This window comes from Perca flavescens, chromosome 5 (assembly GCF_004354835.1).
Source record: "Perca flavescens isolate YP-PL-M2 chromosome 5, PFLA_1.0, whole genome shotgun sequence".
Lineage (NCBI taxonomy): Eukaryota > Metazoa > Chordata > Actinopteri > Perciformes > Percidae > Perca > Perca flavescens.
Window position 1 is genome coordinate 4,725,583 of NC_041335.1, and position 24,846 is coordinate 4,750,428.

The 24,846-nt window shown below is 39.6% G+C and overlaps 1 protein-coding gene and 1 long non-coding RNA gene across 3 annotated transcripts; both read left to right on the top strand.

Moving 5' to 3' along the window:
* Nucleotides 1-608: 608 nt before the first annotated feature.
* On the top strand, nucleotides 609-24,057 carry susd1 (sushi domain containing 1). Of its 2 annotated transcripts, XM_028578972.1 has the most exons (16): nucleotides 609-842; nucleotides 1,008-1,151; nucleotides 3,282-3,437; nucleotides 3,659-3,811; nucleotides 5,866-6,045; nucleotides 13,308-13,472; nucleotides 14,014-14,193; nucleotides 14,693-14,857; nucleotides 16,997-17,161; nucleotides 17,388-17,482; nucleotides 18,121-18,307; nucleotides 18,775-18,868; nucleotides 21,679-21,934; nucleotides 22,399-22,438; nucleotides 23,480-23,573; nucleotides 23,976-24,057. In XM_028578972.1, exons 1-16 carry the CDS (start codon nucleotides 788-790, stop codon nucleotides 23,992-23,994), a joined length of 2,148 nt encoding a protein of 715 aa, XP_028434773.1. In that variant the 5' UTR covers nucleotides 609-787; the 3' UTR covers nucleotides 23,995-24,057. The 2 variants fall into 2 exon arrangements, with proteins under 2 accessions (XP_028434773.1, XP_028434774.1); XM_028578973.1 differs by lacking the exon at nucleotides 14,014-14,193.
* On the top strand, nucleotides 10,478-11,504 carry LOC114556116 (uncharacterized). Its single transcript, XR_003692632.1, has 3 exons — nucleotides 10,478-10,757; nucleotides 10,879-11,058; nucleotides 11,310-11,504. It is a non-coding gene; the product is annotated as an uncharacterized LOC114556116 (long non-coding RNA).
* Nucleotides 24,058-24,846: the final 789 nt, after the last annotated feature.

Genomic DNA, 24,846 nt, shown 5'->3' on the forward strand with positions numbered 1-24,846 from the left:
GATGCCCCACTAAGGACCACGCTGGGCTCAAAGATAGCAGCTCACCACACTTATCTTCCCCTCCCACAGCAGGCCAACTGACACTCCCTCAGCACTACCTACTACAGACCCTGTGGTAGGACAAGGAGGGATGTTGGTTGGTTGAATACATTTGTGTATTATAATAAAACTTAATTAAGTCACCTTTCTTTTAATAAGAGTTACAAACTCTTTAAATTAGATTGGACAAAGGGTAAGGGTGCCTGCATATTCATAAAGTGTTTGGTCTACAATAGCATTATATTAAGTACCGGATGTAGTTTCTAAGTCATCTAGTTAAAGACCCTTACCCTTAGCTCCTATTTGTACACATTTAGTAATGATGCGGTTGACATGCTTTTAAAAGACACTTAAAAAGCCACAGTGTTTGTAAGAGGGCATCCAACAGGTTCGTTAGGCCAAATATAGCCCTTATCAGCCACTGCAGCATGAGTATGCATTTCCCCAGAGTGGGCACTGAGCATCTCAACACATGTGATGTCTAACTGAATGTGTCAGGGAATGACAGATTAAGCCACAAAACCCACCAGCTGCAAGAAGACGATCGAGAAAAGGAGCTGTATCTCAGAGTGACCTCAGCTCACCCACTCAGCGCGTCCTCTCAATCCTGGTTATCAAATGCACTCAGTGTCATCATTTTCCACAAGGAGGAAGTAAAAAAAATGGGGAAAAAAAGAAGAAGATGGGGATGAGGAGGTTAAGTGTGTGGTGAAGTAAAGAGAGAGCGAGAGGAAGACGCTCAGACAGGATGGCCGAGAGAAACAGAGCAATGATCGTGGTTTTTCTACTCTGTGTCATTGCAGGTGAGAATACTGATGGCTTTTTGTTCCCATTATTCACATTTCGTGATTATCTAACATAATCTCTATTTTATTTATTTTTTTATCTTTGTGTATCACTGAAAATATGAGAAGGTGTGAAAAACCTCTGAAGATATTAACTGATGGATATTCTTACTCTCCTCTCAGAAAAGAGAGCAGCAGAAGGCTACACTCTGGACGTGTGTGCCTCCTGCCACGCTAACGCCACATGTGACGACAAGTCAGACGGTTCTGGCAAAGTTTGTAACTGCAAGTACGGGTTTGTTGGAAATGGGAGGACCTTCTGTCAAGGTAGGAAAAAAAAATTATTCTGTGCGTTTATTTAAAATGTGAAGCTAAATGAAGTCTTTTACTTCTAACCTCTATTTTGTTCAAATGGGAAAAAGGATTTGCAATTAGAAACTGCAGACTAAGTTGAAATAATGACTTCCAAGTTTTAAAACGGATTTTATCTAATGCTCTAATTCATATTTTTGCAATAACAACCGATCAAATGTGTTATGTGAAAGGTGTTGCTCGTAGTGGCGAACCCACAGAGAATGATCAACCCTGACTTTAATGTTTTGGTTCAGTCTCACCGCTCTCATCAGCATAGGTGTACGTGTATAATAAAAACTGGGCTTTTTCCGAAATTTTTGTTGCATATTTTGTATTTTGTCGCCTTTAAAAAAACAACAACAAATTAGACCATTTTTTGTCGTCTTTTTTCAATTTATTTTCTGGACAATTTTTCTAATGTTTTTGTCGCGTTGCTGGAGTTTTTTGTTTAAAGTCACTTTTTTGGGGTGTTCTTTTGTGTCTCTGGTGCTTCCACAAACTTTGAAAAAAATCCATCCATGCTGTTTTGAGTGAGAGACGGTTTCTGAATCGGACTGTGACGTCGCAGTCCGAAATGAGCTGGCTAACCACAACCGTTAGCTCGTAGCGCTAGCATGCTATGTCGTTCTCAATAGCAAAGCACTGCTACAACCACCCGCGGCGCTACCATTGGGCCCGGGTGGGCCTGGGAGAAACAGCCTTTCTTTGACTGTCTCTAGAGTTAGCTAGCTGACATGATCTACATCTGAGCTACTGAGCATGTGTGAGTGCAATCAAAGATAGTACAGAAGAAGAAGAAGAAAAGAGGTCTCACTCTGTAGCTAAAACAGAAACCAGGTGAAAAGAGGATCTGCAGCAGTGAGAGAGAGCTGTGCAGTGCAACAAAAACATGGTGTTTTTTGAAAATTAAATCATGTAAACCTATTCTGGTACAACCTTAAAATACAGTTATGAACCTGAAAAGGAGCATAATATGGGCGCATACGTTTTTTTTTCTTTTTTTTTAGGTTTTTGTCGTCTTTTTTGAGGGTTTTCTTTTTACAAAGCTTTTGTCGCTTTTTCAGACATTTGTCGCATTTGAATTTTTTTTTCTTTTTTTGAGTTTTTTTCTCCACAATTTTTTTTCAGCTTTTGTTGCTTTTTCAACAGTTTTTTTCAACACTTTTATTAAATGTCTTTGTCGCTTTTTTCAATACATGCAGACAAGTCCCGGGACCTCCCTAGATAGTTGGAGATCTCAACCCCCCCAATATTGAACCCAAAGTTACACTCCTGCTCATCAGCATTTCTTGCAGCAGCAGTTAGCTTTTAACAAAATCTAGTATATGGCTGGTCTGTGTATGGTCAGCGTGCTTAATTGTGGCGAAATTGGGATAGTCAGCGGTGGTGTCTATAATGTGAAATCCTGGATATCAAAGTTCATCTGTAGTTGTCCCAGTAATATTTGTTTGTTGTGTACTGAAGTAGCACATCACATGACATGGTAAAGATACGTTTGGTACAGTGCCTTCGCAAAGTAGTCTGGGGAAGGAACTTGTTATGGTGGAACATTTGCACCCGCCAAAGGAAAACGCCACAAACAATATGAAATTAAGTTAACTGTTCATACAATTCTCGTTACACAAACGGCAAATATCCTTTACCGACATGTTGTTTGCTTGCTGAGCTAACGAGCTATGCTTTGCCTTTAGCAGCAGGGGCGGGCTTGTTATATTTTCATACGCTTCGTGGATCTGATTGGTTGATCACCAACATAGGTGATAGACAGATGGTTCATCCAATCAGCTAACCAGTATTTCCGCCCCTTCCCAAAAGTTCTCCAACGGAAAGTTCCCAGATGGATATGCCGAGCAAATGCGAAGCAATCCATCTGGTGGAGTCAGGTTACCTGATGATGGCCCGAGATGAAAATTCAGGGGATTACTAAAGTCAGGAGTATTCATCCTCTGGTGACCATGAATGTCTGTACAAAATGTCATGGCATAGACAGACCTTTTTCACATATTTTGACTTGCCAAAGCAACATAAAACACAGGTGGAATGAAAAACATTTCAACTCCTTCTCTTCTATGTTGAAGAACAATACATACTGTTTTCCTCCAGATAAAGATGAGTGTCAAATAGGAGCCAGTAAGATCTGTGGGCAACACACCACCTGCCACAACACATATGGCAGCTACTACTGTACCTGCCTGGCTGGCTACAGCCCTTCTAACAACATGGCCATCTTCATCCCCAATGATGGAACCCACTGCCAGGGTGAGTTCAGGCTGGACCTGGGTTTCTTTTTTTGACAGGGCTGTTAAAGGCATAACACTACAGAAAAGGAAATAGGCTAAAACGGTCCCACATCACAGATAAGAAAATGTTGACTAACAATGAGAAATTATGACACAAAATCTGGACCTTTACCTGTAAAAAAAGCCTTATTAAGTGGGTGACATTACTGTTTTATGTCACATGCTCATTTACCATTGCAGACATTGATGAGTGCAGGATCACAGGCCTGTGCGGAGAGGGAGGTCAGTGCAGGAATCTTGAGGGCAGTTTTGACTGCAGCTGCCAGCTGGGATATCAAGTCCACAACGGAACGGAGCCCTTCCATCCTCACAGAGACAAAGCTTCCTGCAAAGGTAAAACTGTATTAATGGGATTTGGATAAGCATACTGACAGTTTTGAGTATTACATTTTGCCACTTTTCCACTGTGAATGTGAATAAACTACATACTGAAAACCAACTTAGAATTAGTATGTAGTATGATTTGGGAATTACGTATAGCTCCAGACAATCAAGCAAAGGGGCAGTATGCTAGATGGACTTTCAAACCCTTTAAAGCAGGGGTGTTCAATGTTTTTTAAGCAAAGGACCCCTTTACTGAGAAAGAGACGGAGCAGCGACCCCCTACTGCATATATTGTATAAAATTAAGTTACATATTAAACTGGGCCTACAAACATGTAGGACGGCCTAAAGCCATCATATATACCTTTTTTAGTGCATAGAATACTACACTATTAACATAATAATTGAAGAATTACGGTCGATTTCAACTCGTAGCTCTGTTGTTTGTGGTCACGTAGTGCTGTCAGTAGTGAGAAAAAAAAAAATAGGTGCTGCCTACACCGTGTTATCCTGCTACAGTTCGCACCCAGGCGGCTGAAACGGGGCAGATTTTAAACGTGCTTTTAGCCTCTTAACATGTGAACAGATTCCACAGTGAATATGACTGCAGTAGATGTGAAAGAAATGCATAAAAGTTGTGCTAATTCAGCCAGTGCAATGACTATTCCCGATTAAAATGCATCTGTTCACGGAGGAGTTAATCTATTAAGGTTTTTAAGGTCCACATCCACGGCGTTCCACTTTGGGGATTTCTCAGTTGCTGACGGAAATTTCGCCGGATTTCACTCATTTAGGCCCTTGCCTTGGGCTTCCATTGTGTTAGCATTTTGAACTCAGGACTATGGTTAACCTTTTCTCAGATCTCTGCAGGGTAAATCCAGACAGCTAGCCAGACTATCTGTCCAATCGGAGTTTTCTGTGGTACGACAAAAACAACCTTTGAACGTACACAGGCTATTTTGCAATGGCGCCGTTCCTCTGTACGGCCCTAGCGCTGCACTAGACAATTGTGATTGGTTTAAAGAAATGCCAATAAACCAGAACACGTTTTTCTCCCATCCCAGAATGCTGTGTGGACTCGCCAGACCCTCCTCCGCAGCGCTGTGGAGGAAGGTCTGGCCATTTGAGACTAGCTGTAACGTTACTCACCGCCGCTGGGAGACTTACTTTGCCGGTGGGTGTGCTGTCCGCTCTCATCCCGACTGAAGTCACTTAGTGCCGGGGAGTGAGGCAGACGGACCAGAGTGCGATAGGTGCTAATTTAGCATTAGATTAGTCAACTGCCCATGCAGCTAATGTTACGTGGTGAATTTCATCGTGGGTTAGCCCATCGCTGTTAACTATGGGCAAAACAATCTTACAAAAAATAACTTTATCCGCGTGTTGAATCTTGTTGTAGCCTTCTAACGTTTTGGTATAACGTTACAGTAATATATATTTTTTAGCCACTAAGCATTAGCCACTTGTACGCTGGATTTCGATACGGAAATATCATATCAATAAATTAGGTCTCTATTGTTATTACTGTAAGTGGCATGTAATTAATGAAGACATGATGCAGAAAAAAACAGTATTACGGTTACTATGTATAATTATTTGACATTGCATGATTCACAATTACTCTTGAACATATCATCTGGTGTTTCCATTGTTTTAAAGGAAGAGCAACTAGAGGGGTTAAAGAGCATACGTATATACAGTATATCTATGGTTAAACCTTAGACTGTAAAAAAGAATATATTAACAGTCTATGGGTTAAAGGCTATATGACGCCACTGACAGGCGACAAAAGGACACATTGAAATTACAGATTTCTCTGGGTTTGAACATTAAAAAAAACACAACTAAAAAAATAATATATTTAACATAGGTAGTCATTTTTTAGACATTTTAATGCAGAAATATTACATATTGAATCTTTAATGCAAGTAGTGTGTGTGCCGCTCAGTTTGTTCCTGGCTAGTATAACAGTGTCTGCTAAATGTGAAATCCAGGAAGATGGTGTGGTCAGTGGGCAAACAGCTGTCTCTAATCTCAAGTTTTGCATGTTCTTGTTCCACTCAGTGGTTGACTGTGGCCATCCTGCCTTAGTGGAGGACACAGTGGTGCTGTCAGTCACAGGGACCACATACAGCAGTGTGGCCATGTTTGTCTGTGACAAAGGCTTTGTGTGGAGGAGGGGAGACAACCGCTCTGTGTGTGGAGCTGACGGACTGTGGAGAGGACCAACCATGGTCTGTGAGGGTAACAAAACACACACACACACACACACACACACACACACACACACACACACACACAAAATAAAATAGTCTGCTTTTTTCCACAACCTCATATTTTCCCTTCTAGCATTATATAACTATTCAAGATCATTCATCATCACATTGCAACTCTTGCTTTCTCTGCTCGTAGGTACTTCTAACATTTATGATCTAGAAGGGTGTGTTTTTTTGATTGTTTGACTTTTCAGGAGTTCCTAATAGTGCCAATTACATTTTTATAAGGTAAATGTGACACACATAGGGCTGGTAGATATGACCTCAAGGCTATAGCTCTATGAATTGGCCCATTTATCTTGATAAATTGTATCATAATAAAAATGTATAATAAGTATTTTAGCCATGGTAAAATAATGTCTGTCCGTTGGTCAGTTCACCTGGAAATATCTGGATTTCCATGAAATATTTTTTTATTTTTATTTTTATTTTTTACTTTGATGTGCTCATTAAGTCATGAATATTTAATGCTATAGCAAAAATACTTAGGATTTGAAGTCAAGATTGCAGTGGCTTTTAGACAATAGGAGATTCCCAATATTGGTAATTCAATATATTGGGTTTATCATCCAGCCCCAGTATTCAATTCAATTCAATTTTATTTATAGTATCAAATCATAACAAAAGTTATCTCGAGACACTTTACAGATAGAGTAGTTCTAGACCACACTCTATAAATTCCAAAACCCCAACAATTACAGTAATTCCCTCAAGAGCAAGCATTAGCAGTGGCTATTGCGACAGTGGCAAGAAAAAACTCCCTTTTAGGAAGAAACCTCGGCAGACCCAGACTCTTGATAGGCGGAGTCTGACGGGCCGGTTGGGGGCGTGATGAACAGTGGTGATAACAGTCACATTAGAAGTCACAGTGACTTCGAAGGTTATCATGGAAGTTCACGACAAGTAGGCAACATAACATAATGTAATACCAAATGTTTTCAGCGTCATTGGGAATTCATACAGTATTTATTATATCAATGTAACTACACTAATATTGCCTCATAAGTTACTCATATGCTGAAATATTGCTTTATCTTGATAATCGGTTGGAGTAATTTTTTTATTTTAAAAAAGTACAAATTCTCTGATTCCAGCTCCTTAAAGAAAAATATTTTCTAGTTGCATCACTCCTCTGTGACAGTAAACGGAATATCTTTGAGCTGTGGACAAAACAAGACATTTGAATGCCGTCATCTTCGACTTTGGAAAACACTGATCGACATTTTTCACCATTTTCTGACATTTTAGAGACCAAACAACCAATCGACAATTAATCGACAATGAAAACGTTAGTTGCAGCCCTAAAAAAGAGCCCATCGGTTGACCTCCCAGTTACAACACCATGTAAGCAGTCGTCAGTCCCTATAAATGAAGGACAAGCATGAGAAGTGTTTTTAAAGCATAGGTTCACAATGTTTAAATGTCTTACAACTGTAGGACTGTGGATGTTGTTCTACATCACTTTACAGCCAGTATGAACAGGACAAACAATTACAGCACGCAACACCTGTTTAAATGCTCATATGGGCACCTGACTTATTGTTTTACGACAGACTTGATGGGATGATGAGGATGAAGCTATCCTTTAAATATGATATAATGAATCTTCCACTGATGACAGTGCAGCTTTTTTCCAGTGAGTTTTGAACCAGTTTCAGGAGCACAGGGATCATGAAAGTGATCAGCCGGACAGAGTTCCTGGAGATTTTCCAGTGAATACCGTTTCATGCAGCATGTCACTGCTTTGGCCCTCAGAGGTTGACTGTGGCTCTCCCCCTGCCCTCCCTCACTCTCACATGCTGTGGAATAAGAGGTCAAGCATGGGCACCGAGGTGCTTTATCAGTGTAACTCTGGATATCATAATGTTGGAAAGGGCAATGTATCCATCTGTACCGCTGCCGGACAGTGGGAGAGGCCGTCCGTGCTCTGTCAAGGTACAGTTACTGTTTTATCTGATCATTTTAGAATTTTTTGAATATCAGTGTTACTGAAAAGCAAATGTATCTAACGCACACAGATATAGTTTATTCTTTTTGCACTTTAACTTCCTTTAACACATGGATGCTGGTGTTCATGTTACATGCTTGTGGTGCATGTTATTCTTTGTAGAGACCTTGTGTGGAAGTCCCCCTATAATTGAATCCACTGAGCAGGTGTGGGACAGTAATTCAACTCCTGGCAGCACTGTGCTCTATGTTTGTAAAGAAGGCTTTTATAAGCAAGGAGGAGATAATGTATCAATCTGTAATGAAAACGCTCAGTGGACCCTTCCAACTCTGTTGTGCCAAGGTAAATCAAACAATGCCTGAAATGGTTTTCTTTTCAAACATGAAATGGTAGGGAATTATTTCTATCATTTTCTGCCATGACTTATTGTGTAGCTAGTTTTAAGAAAAATGACTTAATTACAGTAAAAATGTTTTACAAAACAAAATGACACCGGCCTTAACACACAGGCAGGTGTCACACATGTCCAGGGGAACGTTCAATCTCTACGGTTTCCTGGTTGACGACATGTTTCCTCAGAACATTGTGAAATGTTGTGTAACGGCTTTGAGAATGTTCTCTCTCGTTTGGTGGATGCGTTTCTCATTTATTTGCTGTGTCACAGGTGATACCCAATCAGCAGAGACAGGGTGAAAAAACGCACCCCCGTTTCAGTGAAAAAAAATGTGTTGCCATGTTTTGTCTGAGCTGAGCGTGGCCCTGTCTTATTAGTCTGTGCATGGCCACCAAGTCCTGGGGCACATTCAGCGCCAACAAAACGTAGCATCAGGTTTATTTAAAGAGCTCATATTATGCTCATTTTCAGGTTCATAATTGTATTTAGAGGTTGTATCAGAATAGGTTTACATGGTTTAATTTTCAAAAAAAACTCCATATATTTGTTGTACTGCACATTGCTGCAGCTCCTCTTTCCACCCTGTGTGTTGAGCTCTCTGTTTTAGCTACCAAGTGAGGCATCCCACTTCTGTTCCATCGTTGCTGGGAGTCGCACATGCGCAGTGTATGAGTATGAGGGTGTGCCACACTAGCAGCTAGGTGAGCATTATAACGTGTGTTACAAAGTGACCCATGTTTGTCACGGAAGTAAAGGCTGGACTACAATAGAGCTGTTTGGAGCAGTTTGTGAACAGTGTTTTCCGTTGGAGATGGTAAGTCCCTTTGGGGTGGCTTTTTTCACTTTTTAAACCTATTAAATGCACAAAAAGATATATAACACAATTAAGAAAAGGGAAAAAGCCAAAAAAGCATAATATGAGCACTTTAAACTTAAACAGTGGTACATTTAACACCTTGTGTGTGCAAGTGGTCTGCCTTTTTAATATCAAAAGTTTACATACACGTCGCTACCGATTGGGTAACACCTCTGGCAGCCACTAAACAAAAGAAAACCTACCTCATAGCTCATTGCACCCCGTTGCACACCGTTCAGAGGAAACATGTTGTAGCAAAACGGTATATGCACATCATTTCACACTGTTATGAGTAAAAATTGTGTTAAATCCGGAAACCGTAGCAAAGTGGTGCACACCGTTTTGAGATTGAACGTGCCCCTGATTTATTAGTCTGTGGATGGCCACACAGTCCTGAGAAGAGCTAATCAACATAGTGAAATCACCTGTGTTACTGTACCATGGCATGGGTGTGCTGTGCAGAGATCCTTGTGTGCACTTCCACTTTGTTCAAATTGCTAAGAATTAATTAGAATAAAACTTCAAAACGTATTGTATTTCTTTTATAGATTTTTTAATTCTGTATAGAGAGGCGAAGTCCCTCCCGTCCGGTGGACCGCCAAAAATATGAATGGTAGTTAAGGGGGAAAGACACATTATTTTTTTGATCCCGTTTGAATTTAGCCATGGATTACACACATGATGTTCGTCAGTTTAAAAGATAATTTTGCATGTCAAGAAGGTCTCAGTTTATTGTTAAACTGTTGAAGTATAAGACTGTAAAAACATGTCATTAGCAATGACTACACACTTCAAAGTTGCATGGATGACGTCGCGCTGAAGCTACGATGTCTGTGTGTTTGGTACCGGGATGTAACGGTACTCACACGAGCAGCGGATCTCGCTCATTCTTTCGCTTCTCTGCTGATAAAACTAACACTGGATAAAACACATAACACATGTGCAATAACGTCACGTTTTGTGGAACAGCGCTAAGCTAACTAGCTAGCTAGCAAGCAAGCCGAGCATCATGCAAGGTGATGTAAATTGTGTGAGACGATGATGTAGTTCACTGAGCGGTTTTACACAAAACCAAGTGGTCATAGGACAAAAGACTTTCTTCAGTTGAAACATTTTCTTTTAAATTGACGAACATCATATTTGTAATCCTTGGCTCAATTCAAACGGGATCAAAAAATAATTTGTCTCTCCCCGTTCACTGCGGTTCGTATTTTTTCTGAATTAAGGTCCCATGAGGTCCACCGGAAGGGGAGGGATTTCGCCTCTCTATAACCCCTCTGTGTGCATCATTTCCTGTCCCAGAGATATTATGTGGGGATCCTCCTATACTGCCCCATACTGGGCAAGTGTGGAATGGCAGCTCCACCCCTGGAAGCACAGTGACCTACTACTGTAAAATAGGATTTTATCACAATGAAGGAAATAACATATCATTGTGCACAGTTAATGGTTACTGGACAACACCAAACATCTCATGCAAAGGTAACAACCTGCTCCAAATGACGTTAATGCTGTGGTTGACATTGTTTTCCATTGCTCGGGTCCAAATAATCAATAATCACTGATTTTACTCAATTAAATATTGCAATTTCCATCCTTTTAGAGGTTCACTGTGGTGTGCCCCAACCCATCTCACATTCAATCATGCTGTGGGATAAAATCTCCACTGTGGGCTCTCAGGTTGTTTATCAGTGTAACTCTGGATATCGCAGTGTTGGAGAGGGAAATGTATCAGTTTGTACTGCCAGTGGAGAATGGGATGAAGCCTCTCTGCTCTGTCAAGGTGATACATACATTAGTCTACATAACAGACTATTGGGATCCCTGCCTCCATAGAAAGAAATAATGCAATCCTCTCAAATGTCAGCAATACATCATAATGTGCATGCTATAATTGAACAGTATGAATGTTACTGTCATTTAACTGCCATTGCATGCATTTATTCAGGATGTGTCCATTGTATCTAGAAACCTGTCTCATTGGTTTTAACAACATTTTAACATCTACTATGACTTGCTGTCTTTTTGTTGTAGAAATCTATTGTCAAGAGCCTGTTTTTAAACCTCATGCTAAAATGCTTTGGGACGGCACATCACACATTGGCAGTGTGGTGTATTACCAATGTCAGGAAGGATATGACACCAGGAGCCTGAGAAACTACTCAGTATGTGGAGAGAATGGACTGTGGGAGGATATTGATCTATGGTGTGAAGGTGCAACGTTTGATGACAGATATATTGATAAACCACTGTTTACTTTCAGAATATTTGTAGTTATTTGCACAAAATATTTAAAGCAATGGTTTGACTTTTTTTCTTTAAATACACTTATTTGCTTTCTTGCTGAGAGTTGATTGAGAAAGTCGATAACACTCTCATATCTGTCAGTTGGGGGTCCCGTACCTTCCGCTCCGTAGCAAAGACGGCAACCGTTGAGGGTGAGTGGTGTCCAGCGTTTCAACACTCAATGTTTTAACCGTTTGGAGTGGGTCATCTGGTTACTCGTAGTGCGCTGCATTTGGCCATACTTTGTCAGTGCAAATGCACTATGTAATTAAAATAGCAAATGTAAGTACAAAAGTGCCTGATTTGACACACAGCAAATAAGGGTCCATTTACTGCACTTGGCCAAGATCAGCAGATGTGTTACCTTTGGGAGCCGTGCTAGTTGTTCAGTAGTTTGTTTCCCCATTTCCTGTCTTTGTGCTAAGCTGAAGCTTCATAATAACTGTAGAGACATGTGGCATTGATCTTTTCATATAATTCTCGGTAAGAAAGCATAAGTGTATTTCCCAAAATGTTAAACTGCTGCTTTAAAATATATGTGTTGGTATATCACTATGTTTTGTAAATAGTTGAGATATGATGCTTATTTATTAATGTATTTGGATCCCCCATTAGCTTCTACTAAGGTAGCAGCTACTCTTCCTGGGTTCCACACACAACAAAACATATGAACAACTTTTCAGACATAATGCAAATAAAAAGTTGCAATAAAAACATGTTCAAGACAAATAAAAGTCAAGTAAAGAACACAACAGTACGTTAACATGGGGGTTGTTGATAACGTTTGTTTTTTTACTATGAATTTGCATATTCATTTCAGGAATTGTTATTTGCATATGAGGCACACACATATAATATGTACACAGAATATAAAGACTTTTTGTATGACTTTTTAAATTAAATGTGACTTTTTTCACATTTTCGTGAAAAAAGGAAGAGGCAAAAGCAGTCAGACTTGACTCATTTTACTTACTTTATTACATGTTCTAATTTTGCTGCCTCTCCTGTTCAGCCGTGATTCTTTGTGATATCGTGCATGCCTGTAAATAGCACACGGTCTGTGCTAATTCATGTCTGTGTGCAGAAATAAGCTGTGGCCCCCCACTAACCCTCCCCGATACTAACCTCCTGTGGGATCGCACCAGTAGACCGGGCAGTGTGGTGCTGTATGAGTGCATGGATGGATTTTACCAGGAGAGTGGAAATAATATTTCAACATGTTTACTATCAGGACAGTGGGGGGAAGTATCTGTAAAGTGCAAAGGTACAGTAATAATCTTTGGACAACAACATATATATATCTATTCCTCTGTGGAAGAATCATTGTGATTTCTAACATGTTATAGATTATATTTTTCTTGATGCTTTGATTTATCTGGTAAATAACTGATGAATGCTCAACTCTATATTGTTTCAGTTGTGGTTAGATGTTCCTTGCATATTCCTGCTTAGGCTCTAAAGTTTTAAGGTAAATTAAGCTGAATAATAATGTGTAACTTTCACTTTGTCAAGAGTGATGCTGGTACATTTATTTCTGTGGGTCAATCCACTGCTGACTGAATGTTGAGGAAACAACATGTTGCATGGGATTTATTTGTCTTTACTCAGCAATGGTGTTTACCCCCTGATGACTCAAACCCAAACAAAGATACATATGTGTGGAATATACGGTATATAATTATGCTTATAAAGCCCCACAATACCTGCAATAATTTAGCTAACCAATCAGTGTCATTGTTTTCCTAGCCAAATGTGGTCCGGTTCCCCTCCTTGCCAAATCTGAGGTGGTGTGGCATAACAGGAGTGTTGTGATCCACCGCTGTGTGGATGGATATCACAGCTGGAGAGGCAGCAACGTCTCCGTGTGCAACAGCTCTGGGGTGTGGCAGAGAGCTACACTGAGATGCATAGGTGAGTAAGAGCACAGCAAGTTCATATAATGTGATTAGAAACGTCTGTAAAGGGGGGGACATGTAACTCACCCAGTAGAGTGTGCACCCCATGTAAGCTGAGTCCTTAGCAGCAGCCCGGGTCGAATCCAACCTGCGGCCCTTTGCTGCGTGTCCTCCCCTTTCTCTCTCTCCCCTTTCCTGTCTTCAAGCTATCCTGTCAATTGAAGGCCATAAAGCCCCCCTTAAAAAAACATCTGTAAGTTGCGGTTTATTAGGCATTACAAAATAAAAGCATCTGGATAGATATGATTCTCGTGTGATGTTGCTAATTTGCATTGTGAACATATTTGTGAAGAGATTTGTAATATGACGAATAAAAGATGAAGATTTGGTGTACCATCACTCTCTTTTAATTCCCATATCTCTTACAGAAATTAAGCCAGCTGTCAATCACCTATTATTTTCATTATGCTGCATCTCCTGTTAAGCTGTGATTCTTTCTGATATATTACATGCCTGTAAATAGCACACAGTCTGTGCTAATTCATGTCTGTGTGCAGAAATAAGCTGTGGCCCCCCACTTACCCTCCCCGATACTAACCTCCTGTGGGATCGCACCAGTAGACCGGGCAGTGTGGTGCTGTATGAGTGCATGGATGGATTTTACCAGGAGAGTGGAAATAATATTTCAACATGTTTACTATCAGGACAGTGGGGGAAAGTATCTGTGAAATGCAAAGGTACAGTAATAATCTCTGGACATGTATGTATCTATTCCTCTGTGGAAGAGTCATTGTTTGTGATTTACTAGACTATTTTAACATGTTATTGATTATATTTTTGTTGATTCTTTGATTTGTCTGGTAAATAACTGATGAATGCTCAGCTCTATATTGTTTCAATTGTGGTTAGAGGCTCCTTGTACATTCCTGCTTGGGCTCTATGTTCTGTGCTTGTTGCAGGTTTTAAGGTAAATTAAGGTGAATAATAATGTTGTGTAACTTCCATATTGTCCGGAGTGATGCTGGAACATTTATTTCTGTGAGTCAATCCATTGCTGACTGAATGTTGAGGGAACAGGATTTATTTGTCTTTACTCAGCAACAGTTTTTACCCCCTGATGACTCAAACCCAAACAAAAATACATATGTGTGGAATATACGGTATGTAATCATGCTTATAAAGCCCCACAATACCTGCAATAATTTAGCTAACCAATCAGTGTCATTGTTTTCCTAGCCAAATGTGGTCCGGTTCCCCTCCTTGCCAAATCCGAGGTGGTGTGGCATAACAGGAGTGTTGTGATCCACCGCTGTGTGGATGGATATCACAGCTGGAGAGGCAGCAACGTCTCCGTGTGCAACAGCTCTGGGGTGTGGCAGAGAGCTACACTGAGATGCATAGGTGAGCAAGAACACAGCAAGTTCATATAATGTGATTAGAAACGTTCATATAATGTGAGTAGAAACGTCTGTAACAGGGCGACCTGTAGCTCACCCAGTAGAGTGTGCGCCCCATGTAGTCTGAGTCCTTAGCAGCAGCCCGGGTCGACTCCAACCCACGGCCCTTTGCTGCGTGTCCTTCCCTCTCTCTCCCCTTTCCGGTCTTCAAGCTATCCTGTCAATTTAAGGCCATAAAAGCCCGCCCCCCCAAAAAAAACATCTGTAAGTTGCAGTTTATTAGGCCTTACAAAATAAAAGTATCTGTATAGATATGATGCTTGTGTGATGTTGCTCATTTGCATTGTCAACATATTTGTGAAGAGATTTTTAATGTAATAATAATAATAATAATAATAATAATAATAATAATAATAATAATAATAATAATAAATTTTATTTAAAGGCGCCTTTCTCGGCATTCAAGGACACCCACATGGTGGGAACCTGGAGGAGATCAGACAAATATGGGGGGGGCGAGGTTGTGGATGGCATTGAATGTAAACAGGAGGACTTTGAATTGGATACGGAAGTGGACCGGGAGACAGTGGAGCTGTTGGAGGACAGGAGTGATGTGGTGGATGGAAGGGTTTTGGGGTTATGATGCGGGCAGCTGAAATCTGTATCAGTTGAAGTTTATGGAGGGATTTGTGAGGGAGGCCGAAGAGGAGAGACTTGCATTAATCCAGACGGGAAGTGACGAGACTGTGGACAAGGATGGCGGCATTGTGGGGGGTAAGGAAGGGGCGGAGGCAATTGATATTTCATAGGTGGAAGTAGGCAAACCGGGTAATGTTATTGATGTGGGGTTGAAAGGATAGTGTGCTGTCAAGGATGATACCCAGACTCTTAACCTTGGGGGAGGGTGAAACGGAGGAGTTATCTATAGTGAGAGAAAAACTGTTGGTTTCGGATAAAGTGGATTTGGTACCAATGAGGAGAACCTTGGTTTTATTACAGTTTAATTTGAGGAAGTTTTGGGTGAACCAGGTTTTTATATCAGAGATGCAATCAGTAAGGGAGGTGGGTGGAAGAGTGGACGAGGGTTTGGTGGAGAGGTAGAGCTGGGTGTCATCAGCATAACAGTCAAAGTGAATGTTAAAATTTTCGATAGATACTGCCGAGGGGAAGGAGGTAAATGATGAAGAGTAGGGGCCCCAGGACAGAGCCCTGGGGCACATCTGTAGTGATGGAGGAGGGAATGGATTTAAAAGACTTTAGTTGAATGAACTAAGTGCGTCCAGAGAGGTAAGACGAATTACAAGTAAAAGGTGATTTGGTGTACCATCACTCTCTTTTAATTCCCATATCTCTTACAGAAATTAAGCTAGCTGTTAATCACCTATTATTGTCAGTATGCTGCATCTCCTGTTTATTTGTGATTCTTTCTGATATATTACATGCCTGTAAATAGCACACAGTCTGTGCTAATTCATGTCTGTGTGCAGACATAATCTGTGGCCCCCCACTAACCCTTCCCGATACTAACCTCCTGTGGGATCGCACCAGTAGACCGGGCAGTGTGGTGCTGTATGAGTGCATGGATAGATTCGACCAGGAGAGTGGAAATATTTCAACATGTTAACTATCAGGACAGTGGGGGGAAATATCTGTAAAGTGCAAAGGTACAGTAATAATCTCTGGACAACAACATGTATATATATATTCCTCTGTGGAAGAATCATTGTTATTTCTAACATGTTATTGATATATTTTTTTGATGCTTTGATTTATCTGGTAAATAACAACTAATCAACTGTATATTGTTTCAGTTGTGGTTAGATGTTCCTTGCATATTCCTGCTTAGGCTGTAAGGTTTTAAGGTAAATTAAGGTGAATAATAATGTTGTGTAACTTTCACATTGTCTGGAGTGATGCTGGTACATTTATTTCTGTGGGTCAATCCACTGCTGACTGAATGTTGAGGAAACAACATGTTGCATGGGATTTATTTGTATTTACTCAGCAATGGTGTTTACCCCCTGATGACTCAAACCCAAACAAAGATACATATGTGTGGAATATATGGTATGTAATCATGCTTATAAAGCCACACAATACCTGCAATAATTTAGCTAACCAATCAGTGTCATTGTTTTCCTAGCCAAATGTGGTCCGGTTCCCCTCCTTGCCAAATCCGAGGTGGTGTGGCATAACAGGAGTGTTGTGATCCACCGCTGTGTGGATGGATATCACAGCTGGAGAGGCAGCAACGTCTCCGTGTGTGGCAGCTCTGGGGTGTGGCAGAGAGCTACACTGAGATGCGTAGGTGAGTAAGAGCACAGCAAGTTCATATAATGTGATTAGCAACATACTGTATGTAAGTTGCAATGTTCATTAGGCCGCACAAAATAAAAGCATCTGGATAGATATGATGCTTGTATGATGTTACTGATTAGCATTGTGAACATATTTGTAAAGGGATTTGTAATATGACAAATAAACCGTGAAGATTTGGTGTACCATCGCTCTTTTAATTCCCATGTCTCTTACAGAAATCAAGCCAGCTGTCAATCACTTATTTGTCCTCAATGAAAAATGTCTGCACTGGAGAGCAGAGAAGTATGAGGAGGATACAGAAGTATACAAGGTAACGGGGGACTCATCATCTTTCTTTCCCTGTATATAGTGTTTATCTTACCTTTTTCTTGTATTTATTTATAGGAAATAGGTGCTTTCAATAATTAATAACCTTATTCTCTGGTTACATGTGAATGTGTACGGACAGTAGGGATGTAACGATGCACTCACTCATTTGATACGATTTACGTTAAGTTCACAATACAATTTTCTCACGATTTATTTAACAGAATAAGGAGACAACAAAACAACAGATGTGTTATCTAATCAGAAGTGCAACGGTAATTGTATTTTACCTTTAACAACCAAAATCAAATACAAAATTAACAATTAGATTCCCACATCAAAATAACTAAATAAATAGAAAAAAATTATCTTTCAATAAATAAACTAAGATGACGTAGTGACATCTGAAGTCAAACAAGTGAAATTAAAAGTAGATTAGGCCGTTTACAAATTGCATTGCGATGCATTTTATCTCAACCGGTTGTAATCTTTACACATTTATGTCCATTTTTAACCAATTCACTATGTATCAGTACATCCCTAATGGAAAGTTCATGCAATTACCCTTCAATTTATTTTTACCTTCATCTATGGAGTGTTTTGTGAACCTGACTGATGCCACATTCAATGTAACCATTCCAGGTGACATACATAGGATCCAGAGACTACCAGAAGTCATTTCATGACAGAAGGAAGCAGTTTCTGAGCTCTAAGGCTGACCAGCTGGAACTCTGTCTGAACCTGCTTCCAGTCACAAACTACAGCATCTCCATCACTGCGGTGTCTTCCAGATTCACAGCCACCATCACCACTAACACCAGTTTACCAGGTATCATTGCACAGCCAACTCTTACATTTACTCTACTCCAGTGGTGTAGTCTAATGTATTTTAGTTGGTATACTGTATAAATATATGGACCAGAATGGACATATCATAGTGGGTGGTCTGGGTGTCCTCCCCCAGGGAAATGTTGTGCATCACAGACTTTATTTCCGGCATTCCGATAGATTTTTTTGCACCAATATACAGTGGAAATACCTTCATACCTCCAATATAATGGAAAGTATGTTGTTACGTGTCATTTGGCATTTTAAAGTGGGTATATGGAAATCCTGGAGCTTTCTTAGTGGGTATACTGTGTATACCTGCGTATCATGTACTACACCACTGCTCTAGTCTGACAAAATTATTCCCTGCATCTAAGTGTAATTATAAGCTTTCTGGAAATATTTAAGACTGATACAATTCTATTAACGTGAGTCTTCTTTATACTGAACATGATGAACATTTGACAGTGCCGACAGCACCAGTTGTCCACTACAGAGAATTTACGACTCCTATACCAACTTTGAGGCTACGCAGATCACCCAACACACTGGACCCAATAAGGTAACAACCAGGACATGTGACCACTCTTCTGTTCTGCTACGACACCAAAACCCTAAACAGAGATAAAACAGGCAGTCATGTACCAGCACGCTTCAAATGACCTACTAATGTCCACAATTTATAATGCTGGTTGAAACTTTATAATTACGCACAATATATTCAGATTGAGATTCCGTTATTGTCCATTAGATTTGCATAAAATGGAATGAATTGTCTTTGGCACTGGCATATAAGACAACACAACAATGCACAATAAATATGAGTGACAGAGTGACAGTAATAAAACTGATGTGTAAAATGTATAATTTATAAAACTTAAAATATAAAATCTAGTTCACAACACATTTTGAACTCCTGGTAAAAAACAAAATGTTAACTGCTACACTGAACATTAGGGGTGTGACGAGACGCTTACTCCACGAGACGAGACACATCACGAGATTGGGTTCACGAGAACGAGACGAGACGAGATTTAAAAATTTTTTTTAAAGAAATCCTCAATGATGAAATATATGAATGGAAAATAGTTTTTTTATTCAACTGAAAAATCACAAAATGCAAAACAATTTAGGTGCCTTTTGAAATCAACTATTAATGATGAATGTTATTTAACTTTTTTTTTACTATTTTAATGAATCATATGCAGTAAAGGACATGCAAACACTGCAAAATGTTTTGTATAAAATCTACCAACTGGCTTCTGCCCTGTGAAATCTAACTCCTTTCCACAAATCGAACATAAAAAAAAAAAACAGTATAAATAAAATAAATGTGTAAACAACAGAAAATGTTTAAATGCAAACAGTAAGTGTATCAATAACCAAAGTACTGCTCTCTCAAAACTACAAGTGCAAACAGAAACAATTTTTTTTCTATAAGATAAACTACACAGAACAGCCTAAGATATGGTCATGTTATTTTTCAAGAATATAAGCATGTCGACTATTTCTGGCAGCAGTTGAGACCTTTGGGCAGTAACTATGTCTCCTGCAGTAGAAAAAACACACTCACTTGGAACTGAGGTAGCAGGGATGGAAAGGTATGCTTTGGCAAGTGGAGACAGCAAAGGATATTTAGGAGTTGCCGAAATCCGACATTTTCCACCACAGAAAATGGCCTCATATCAGCTGCAATGAAAACGCCTATGTCCCTCGTTATTGCCGTGGCTCTTGCACATACCGGTGGCAGAGATGCAAAGGCTTTTAGAGTTGTTTGGCCTTTTAATGTTTTCGTCGCGGGTGCGGTAGTTAGTAGAGAGCTGTGGTGGTGCGGTAAGTGGTTTTGCATAGTGCTCGTGTTAGCCGCGGTATACGGCATTTTTTTCTTACAATATTTACATATTGTGTTCGTCTTGTCTGTCACTCTTTCGCCGTTTATTATTTCCGCAGGAAAACCAAAATGTTTGCACACAAATGATTTAAAAGTGGCAGGGGGATCTTCAATAGTAATTTCACGCTCCATCACGCTAACATCACATCGCCTCACGAGACAACTTTTCACCTCGACGAGAAGTCTCGTCACGTTTTAATCTCGCGAGATCTCGTAAAACGAGATCTCGTCACACTCTTACTGAACATGCATGAACATGAAAATAGTCTCCATACAGTTTCCATAGCTTAACTCAATGTCTCACTATTTCTACTGACATTCACTGTCACATAGGGTTGGGTATCTAGCCTATTTGATATGCAAGATTTGTGGTTGGCATTAAATTACTAGACTTGCTACTGTCATCATCACCATCATCTGTGATGTCCACCACAACACTGGCAGGGCTGGGACTCTCTTCAATTTGTCCGGCGAGGCCGACACTAGCTGCTGCTGTTGAAGTGCTTGGCCTTGCGTCACGTAGGTTATCAAACACGGTGCATTGTTAGGCTTTTAAATAAACTCCATGTGTCGCCAGATGTTTTATCAAATTCATTGCATGACATTGGTTTAAGGCATCTGTTGCATGTCGCAGAGTCTGCATCCTTGGACGTGAAATGCAGCCAAACCACAGAATGCCAAACTAGGTTTGAGGGGATTTAAAGCAGTGTTTCTATTATGTTGTTTGTCCACCAGAGAGGACACTGACAAGTTGATGTTTACTCTGTAAAATGTCTAGTTTAGTATGTATGTCGGTCACATTTCTTTCAAAACAAATCTAAGAGATCTGTATTAAGATTGTTTAGGTTTATCTTATTTGTCATGTCACTTCAAAAGAATTAGTATCAGATTTTTTAACTCCCAAATATCGATAACATTATCTGCTACGAAAAAATCCAGTATTGGTTGGGCTAAAATATGAGCTGAATCACATTCATGCAAGTAACATTTCACCTTTATGTTATGTTCAAGTGTTACAAATCTACGGTGTAAAGAAATGAATGTGTTAAAGCTATAGTGCGTAGTTTCTGTTGCCCCCATGAGGAATTCTAAGTAATGACATCAAAACTGTCGGCGCGTCCACATGATACAAGCCTTAAGTGATCGCGCATCGCCCCCCCTCCTCCACACAGTTGCTAGTAGCCAAGGAGGACATGGAGGATTAAAAAAAACATGATGGACTCTTCAGAAGAGGTAATTATCTTCACTTGAGTTTCTGCGGACCGGATGCCACAATCTTCTAGCCATACTGAGAAAAACAGAGAGAGTTGTGTGGAGCTGATAGTCTTAATTAGCTTTGTAGTTAACATTTGCAACTCATTTGGCAATGGCTTGAATGTAACGGACGTTCATTAATATCAAAATGTTATGCACTTAAGCGTTAACATATCTTTATTTGGTTTAGCATATGGTCATGATTTTTTTTGTTCTTCATGTTGCAGTTTGTACCAGGTGTTTGTGCTTCCTGTAGAGGGGATTATGATGTTTGACTGTTCCTCTCCTGCGAGCTCAGACCCCTCAGTCAAAATAAAGTCCTCCACAGAGTACATCACTGCCCAGATAGACGTCACACATGTCGGCACAGAGATGAACTTTACTGTCGGGGATGGACTCTACTATGGAGGCTTCTTTAATGCACCACTGGAGAATGGCAGGAACTATTACATCACCTTACGAGCCGTCAGTCAGTGGAAATCGGTGGGTATACAATAAAGTATCAGTTTAAAGATGTTTTGACTTAGAAACTAGGGCTGCTAGATTATGGAAAAAATCATAATCGCGATTATTTTGGTCAATATTGAAATCATCATTATTTTAACAAGATTACTTATTGACTTTTGGAAAGATGTTGCATTTATAGAACTCAAAAAAACAGTGAAACAGTTCAACAAATCAACAGTGAAAACACCTAAAACTGTGAAATGTCCCTTCATACTTTCCCCGTTTATAAAAAAAAACATTCAGAACCAGGACAAAATAAGAGTGTATCTGCAAAACATAATGTGCAAAATAAGAGTTTTTCTCGACTACTCTGTTTTTGTGATCATAAGGAGCCAAAATCGCGATTAAAATGTTGATTAATTGCACAGCCCTAGTAGTAACTGCATCCGACTTTGCAGTTTACTTGTTAAATTACCTGAATGTTTTTTTGTTTCTCCTAGGCTTTAAAAAGTTCCTGTGTCCTGTGGGCTAAAGTAAGAGGTAATTCACTGTCCAAAATACCCAAATCCTTTAGTGTCAGTTTTAAAATTCAGATTTTTGGATTGAGATTTATTTTGGGAAATTACATTTTACCTATTTACAACATTCTGTAGTTAGGAAATAGAATAAAAAGAGAAAGTATTTTAAAATAGGGCTGCAACTAACGATTACAATTTATTATTTTCATGGTTGATTAATCTGTCAATTACTTTCTCAATTATTTGGTTAGTTGTAAAATGTCAGATGACCTCCTTATGTCTTGTTTTGTCCACAACTCAAAGATATTCAGTTTACTGTCACAGAGGAGAAAAAAATACTTATTAAAGGTCCAATGTGTGGGAATTTCTCCCGTCTAGCGTTGAGATCATATATCGCAATCAACTCTCTCGCACCAGCCTTCACGCTTCAAAAAGCTGGTCTCTTGCTCTTCTCAATATCCGTTTTCTTTTTCTGGACAAAGAAGAAGAACACTCCTGTTCCTGACATTTGGATTTTGAATACGTGTGGTCCTGCATGTTTCCTTCTTCAAACTTGCTGGGGGGCGGGAAGCTACGATACCCATTAGCAGCATTAGCAGCACCTGTGAGTTTATCATGTGACAGCGAAAACGCAAAAGTTGGAGCAGTATGTCCTGTATGTCCCTTATCGGCTAACGTATTTCAAGATGGCGCATGAATATGGAGCGTCTACCCCAGTTCATGCGAATGCAAATGTAAATTTTCAAGCCAAAAGGAATACTTTGAATTGATGGTGGTGGTAAATATTCATGAAAAAAGGACAAGTTTGTGAACGGGCAACACAAATTTTGATAATGAACAACTAAACATGTTACACACTGGGCCTTTAAGAAGCTGAAATCAGAGATATTTTTTTTACTTTTTTACATAAAAAATGACTCAAACCGATTGATTATTCAAATAGTTGGCGATTAATTTAATAGCTTACAACTCATCGATTTAAAAATGCACTTTAAAATGCAAAAACAAGCAGATGTAGAAAGTGCTGGTTGCCAGTTATTCACACAGCTGTTCCTTGTTCCAGGTACATCCTATGTTCTGATGGTTTCATCTCTGTCCGCTGCTGCAACAATAGGACTGGTTGCCTTCATCATTTTGGTTGGATACAGTTTCACCTGGTATAGAAGATGATACAATTCAGCATATTACCCACCCTGTTAATATAATTTTACGCATAAAACAACGCTATATTAATTCAATCAAGTGTCTAAAGTGATTCTAGTGTTTCTGGAATTTTCAAAGATGAAATACATACATTTCAGTGGTAATTCAGTTTTTATAGTATTGTTATGTTTTATTGAACCATTATTAATTCAACAACGGTATCGGGTATCGACAGATACACAAAGCTAGGCATCAGTATCTGTATCGGGACTGAAAAAGTCGGTCGGTGCATCCCTAATCCTGCATATAGTAAAAGTGGCCTGTTAGTTATATTTCACTATGAATGACCGTAACGTAGATGGACTTGTACAGTGATTGTAATTGAATGACCTGGTTTCCTCTGTCTTCTTTTCCAGGTTTTTCAAGAGCAAATGACACTGCTGATGTTTATTTGTCAGTATGACAAATTAAATACAGTCTTGGCTTCCTATCAGTACATTTTGTTTCGTACATTTTGTAAATAATTATAATAAAGACTTTTTTTCACTCCATGAATACTGAAATGATTATTGCATGTGAATATGTACCTGGAACTAGAAGAAGGGAAGACCATTTGTCGATTTGATGTTTGATGAGCCTTCTGACACACTCCCATTATCAGAAACTGCAGGAATAAGGTATGCCAGGAATAGAAAGCCTAAGGCCTCCTTCACACTGGCTGCGTGGCGTGAGCGTGGCGTTTCTGTTGCGTGTCAGTTGAGTGGCTGCTGCGTGGCGTTTTCTATGTCTTTTCACACCAGAAACGTGTCTGACGCGGCACTGCTGCTAGCCTTGTCTGTACATGAATGTTTCCCATTGATAAAATGCACTCAAGCAGTAGTATAATTCATGTTGAACATATATACTGATTTGATTACAGCAAAGACAACGTCGGCAGTATTGATGGCAAAATAGGCTACGGCATATTTAATTTGTGCAATATTTGAAAATCAAACTATTATTTTCTTTTTTTAATTACATTTATATCTGCATTTATGTCAAAACTTAGAGACTTTCAAACATCAAAATGTCATTTATTAAATGTATTTGTGTCAAAATGACATATAAACATCTTTTCCTATTCTATTTTGCCTGGAAACGCTTCCAATACGCTTGCGTGTCGCGTGAAAACAGGCGTCGGTTCTATTACTAGAATGCACGCGTTTTCGAGACGTGCGTGTCACGCAGGCAGTGTACAAGCTCTAACCTGTTAACATGGGAGCCAAAATGGACAAATGGACACGCCAC

What these genes read in the sequence shown, in the direction of transcription:
- susd1 (XM_028578972.1), top strand. Translation starts at nt 788, where the DNA reads ATGGCCGAGAGAAACAGAGCAATGATCGTGGTTTTTCTACTCTGTGTC. An exon ending in TGGGAGGACCTTCTGTCAAG is followed by an intron (nt 1,152 to 3,281) that starts GTAGGAAAAAAA and finishes GTTTTCCTCCAG; the next exon opens with ATAAAGATGAGTGTCAAATA. An exon ending in AGACAAAGCTTCCTGCAAAG is followed by an intron (nt 3,812 to 5,865) that starts GTAAAACTGTAT and finishes TGTTCCACTCAG; the next exon opens with TGGTTGACTGTGGCCATCCT.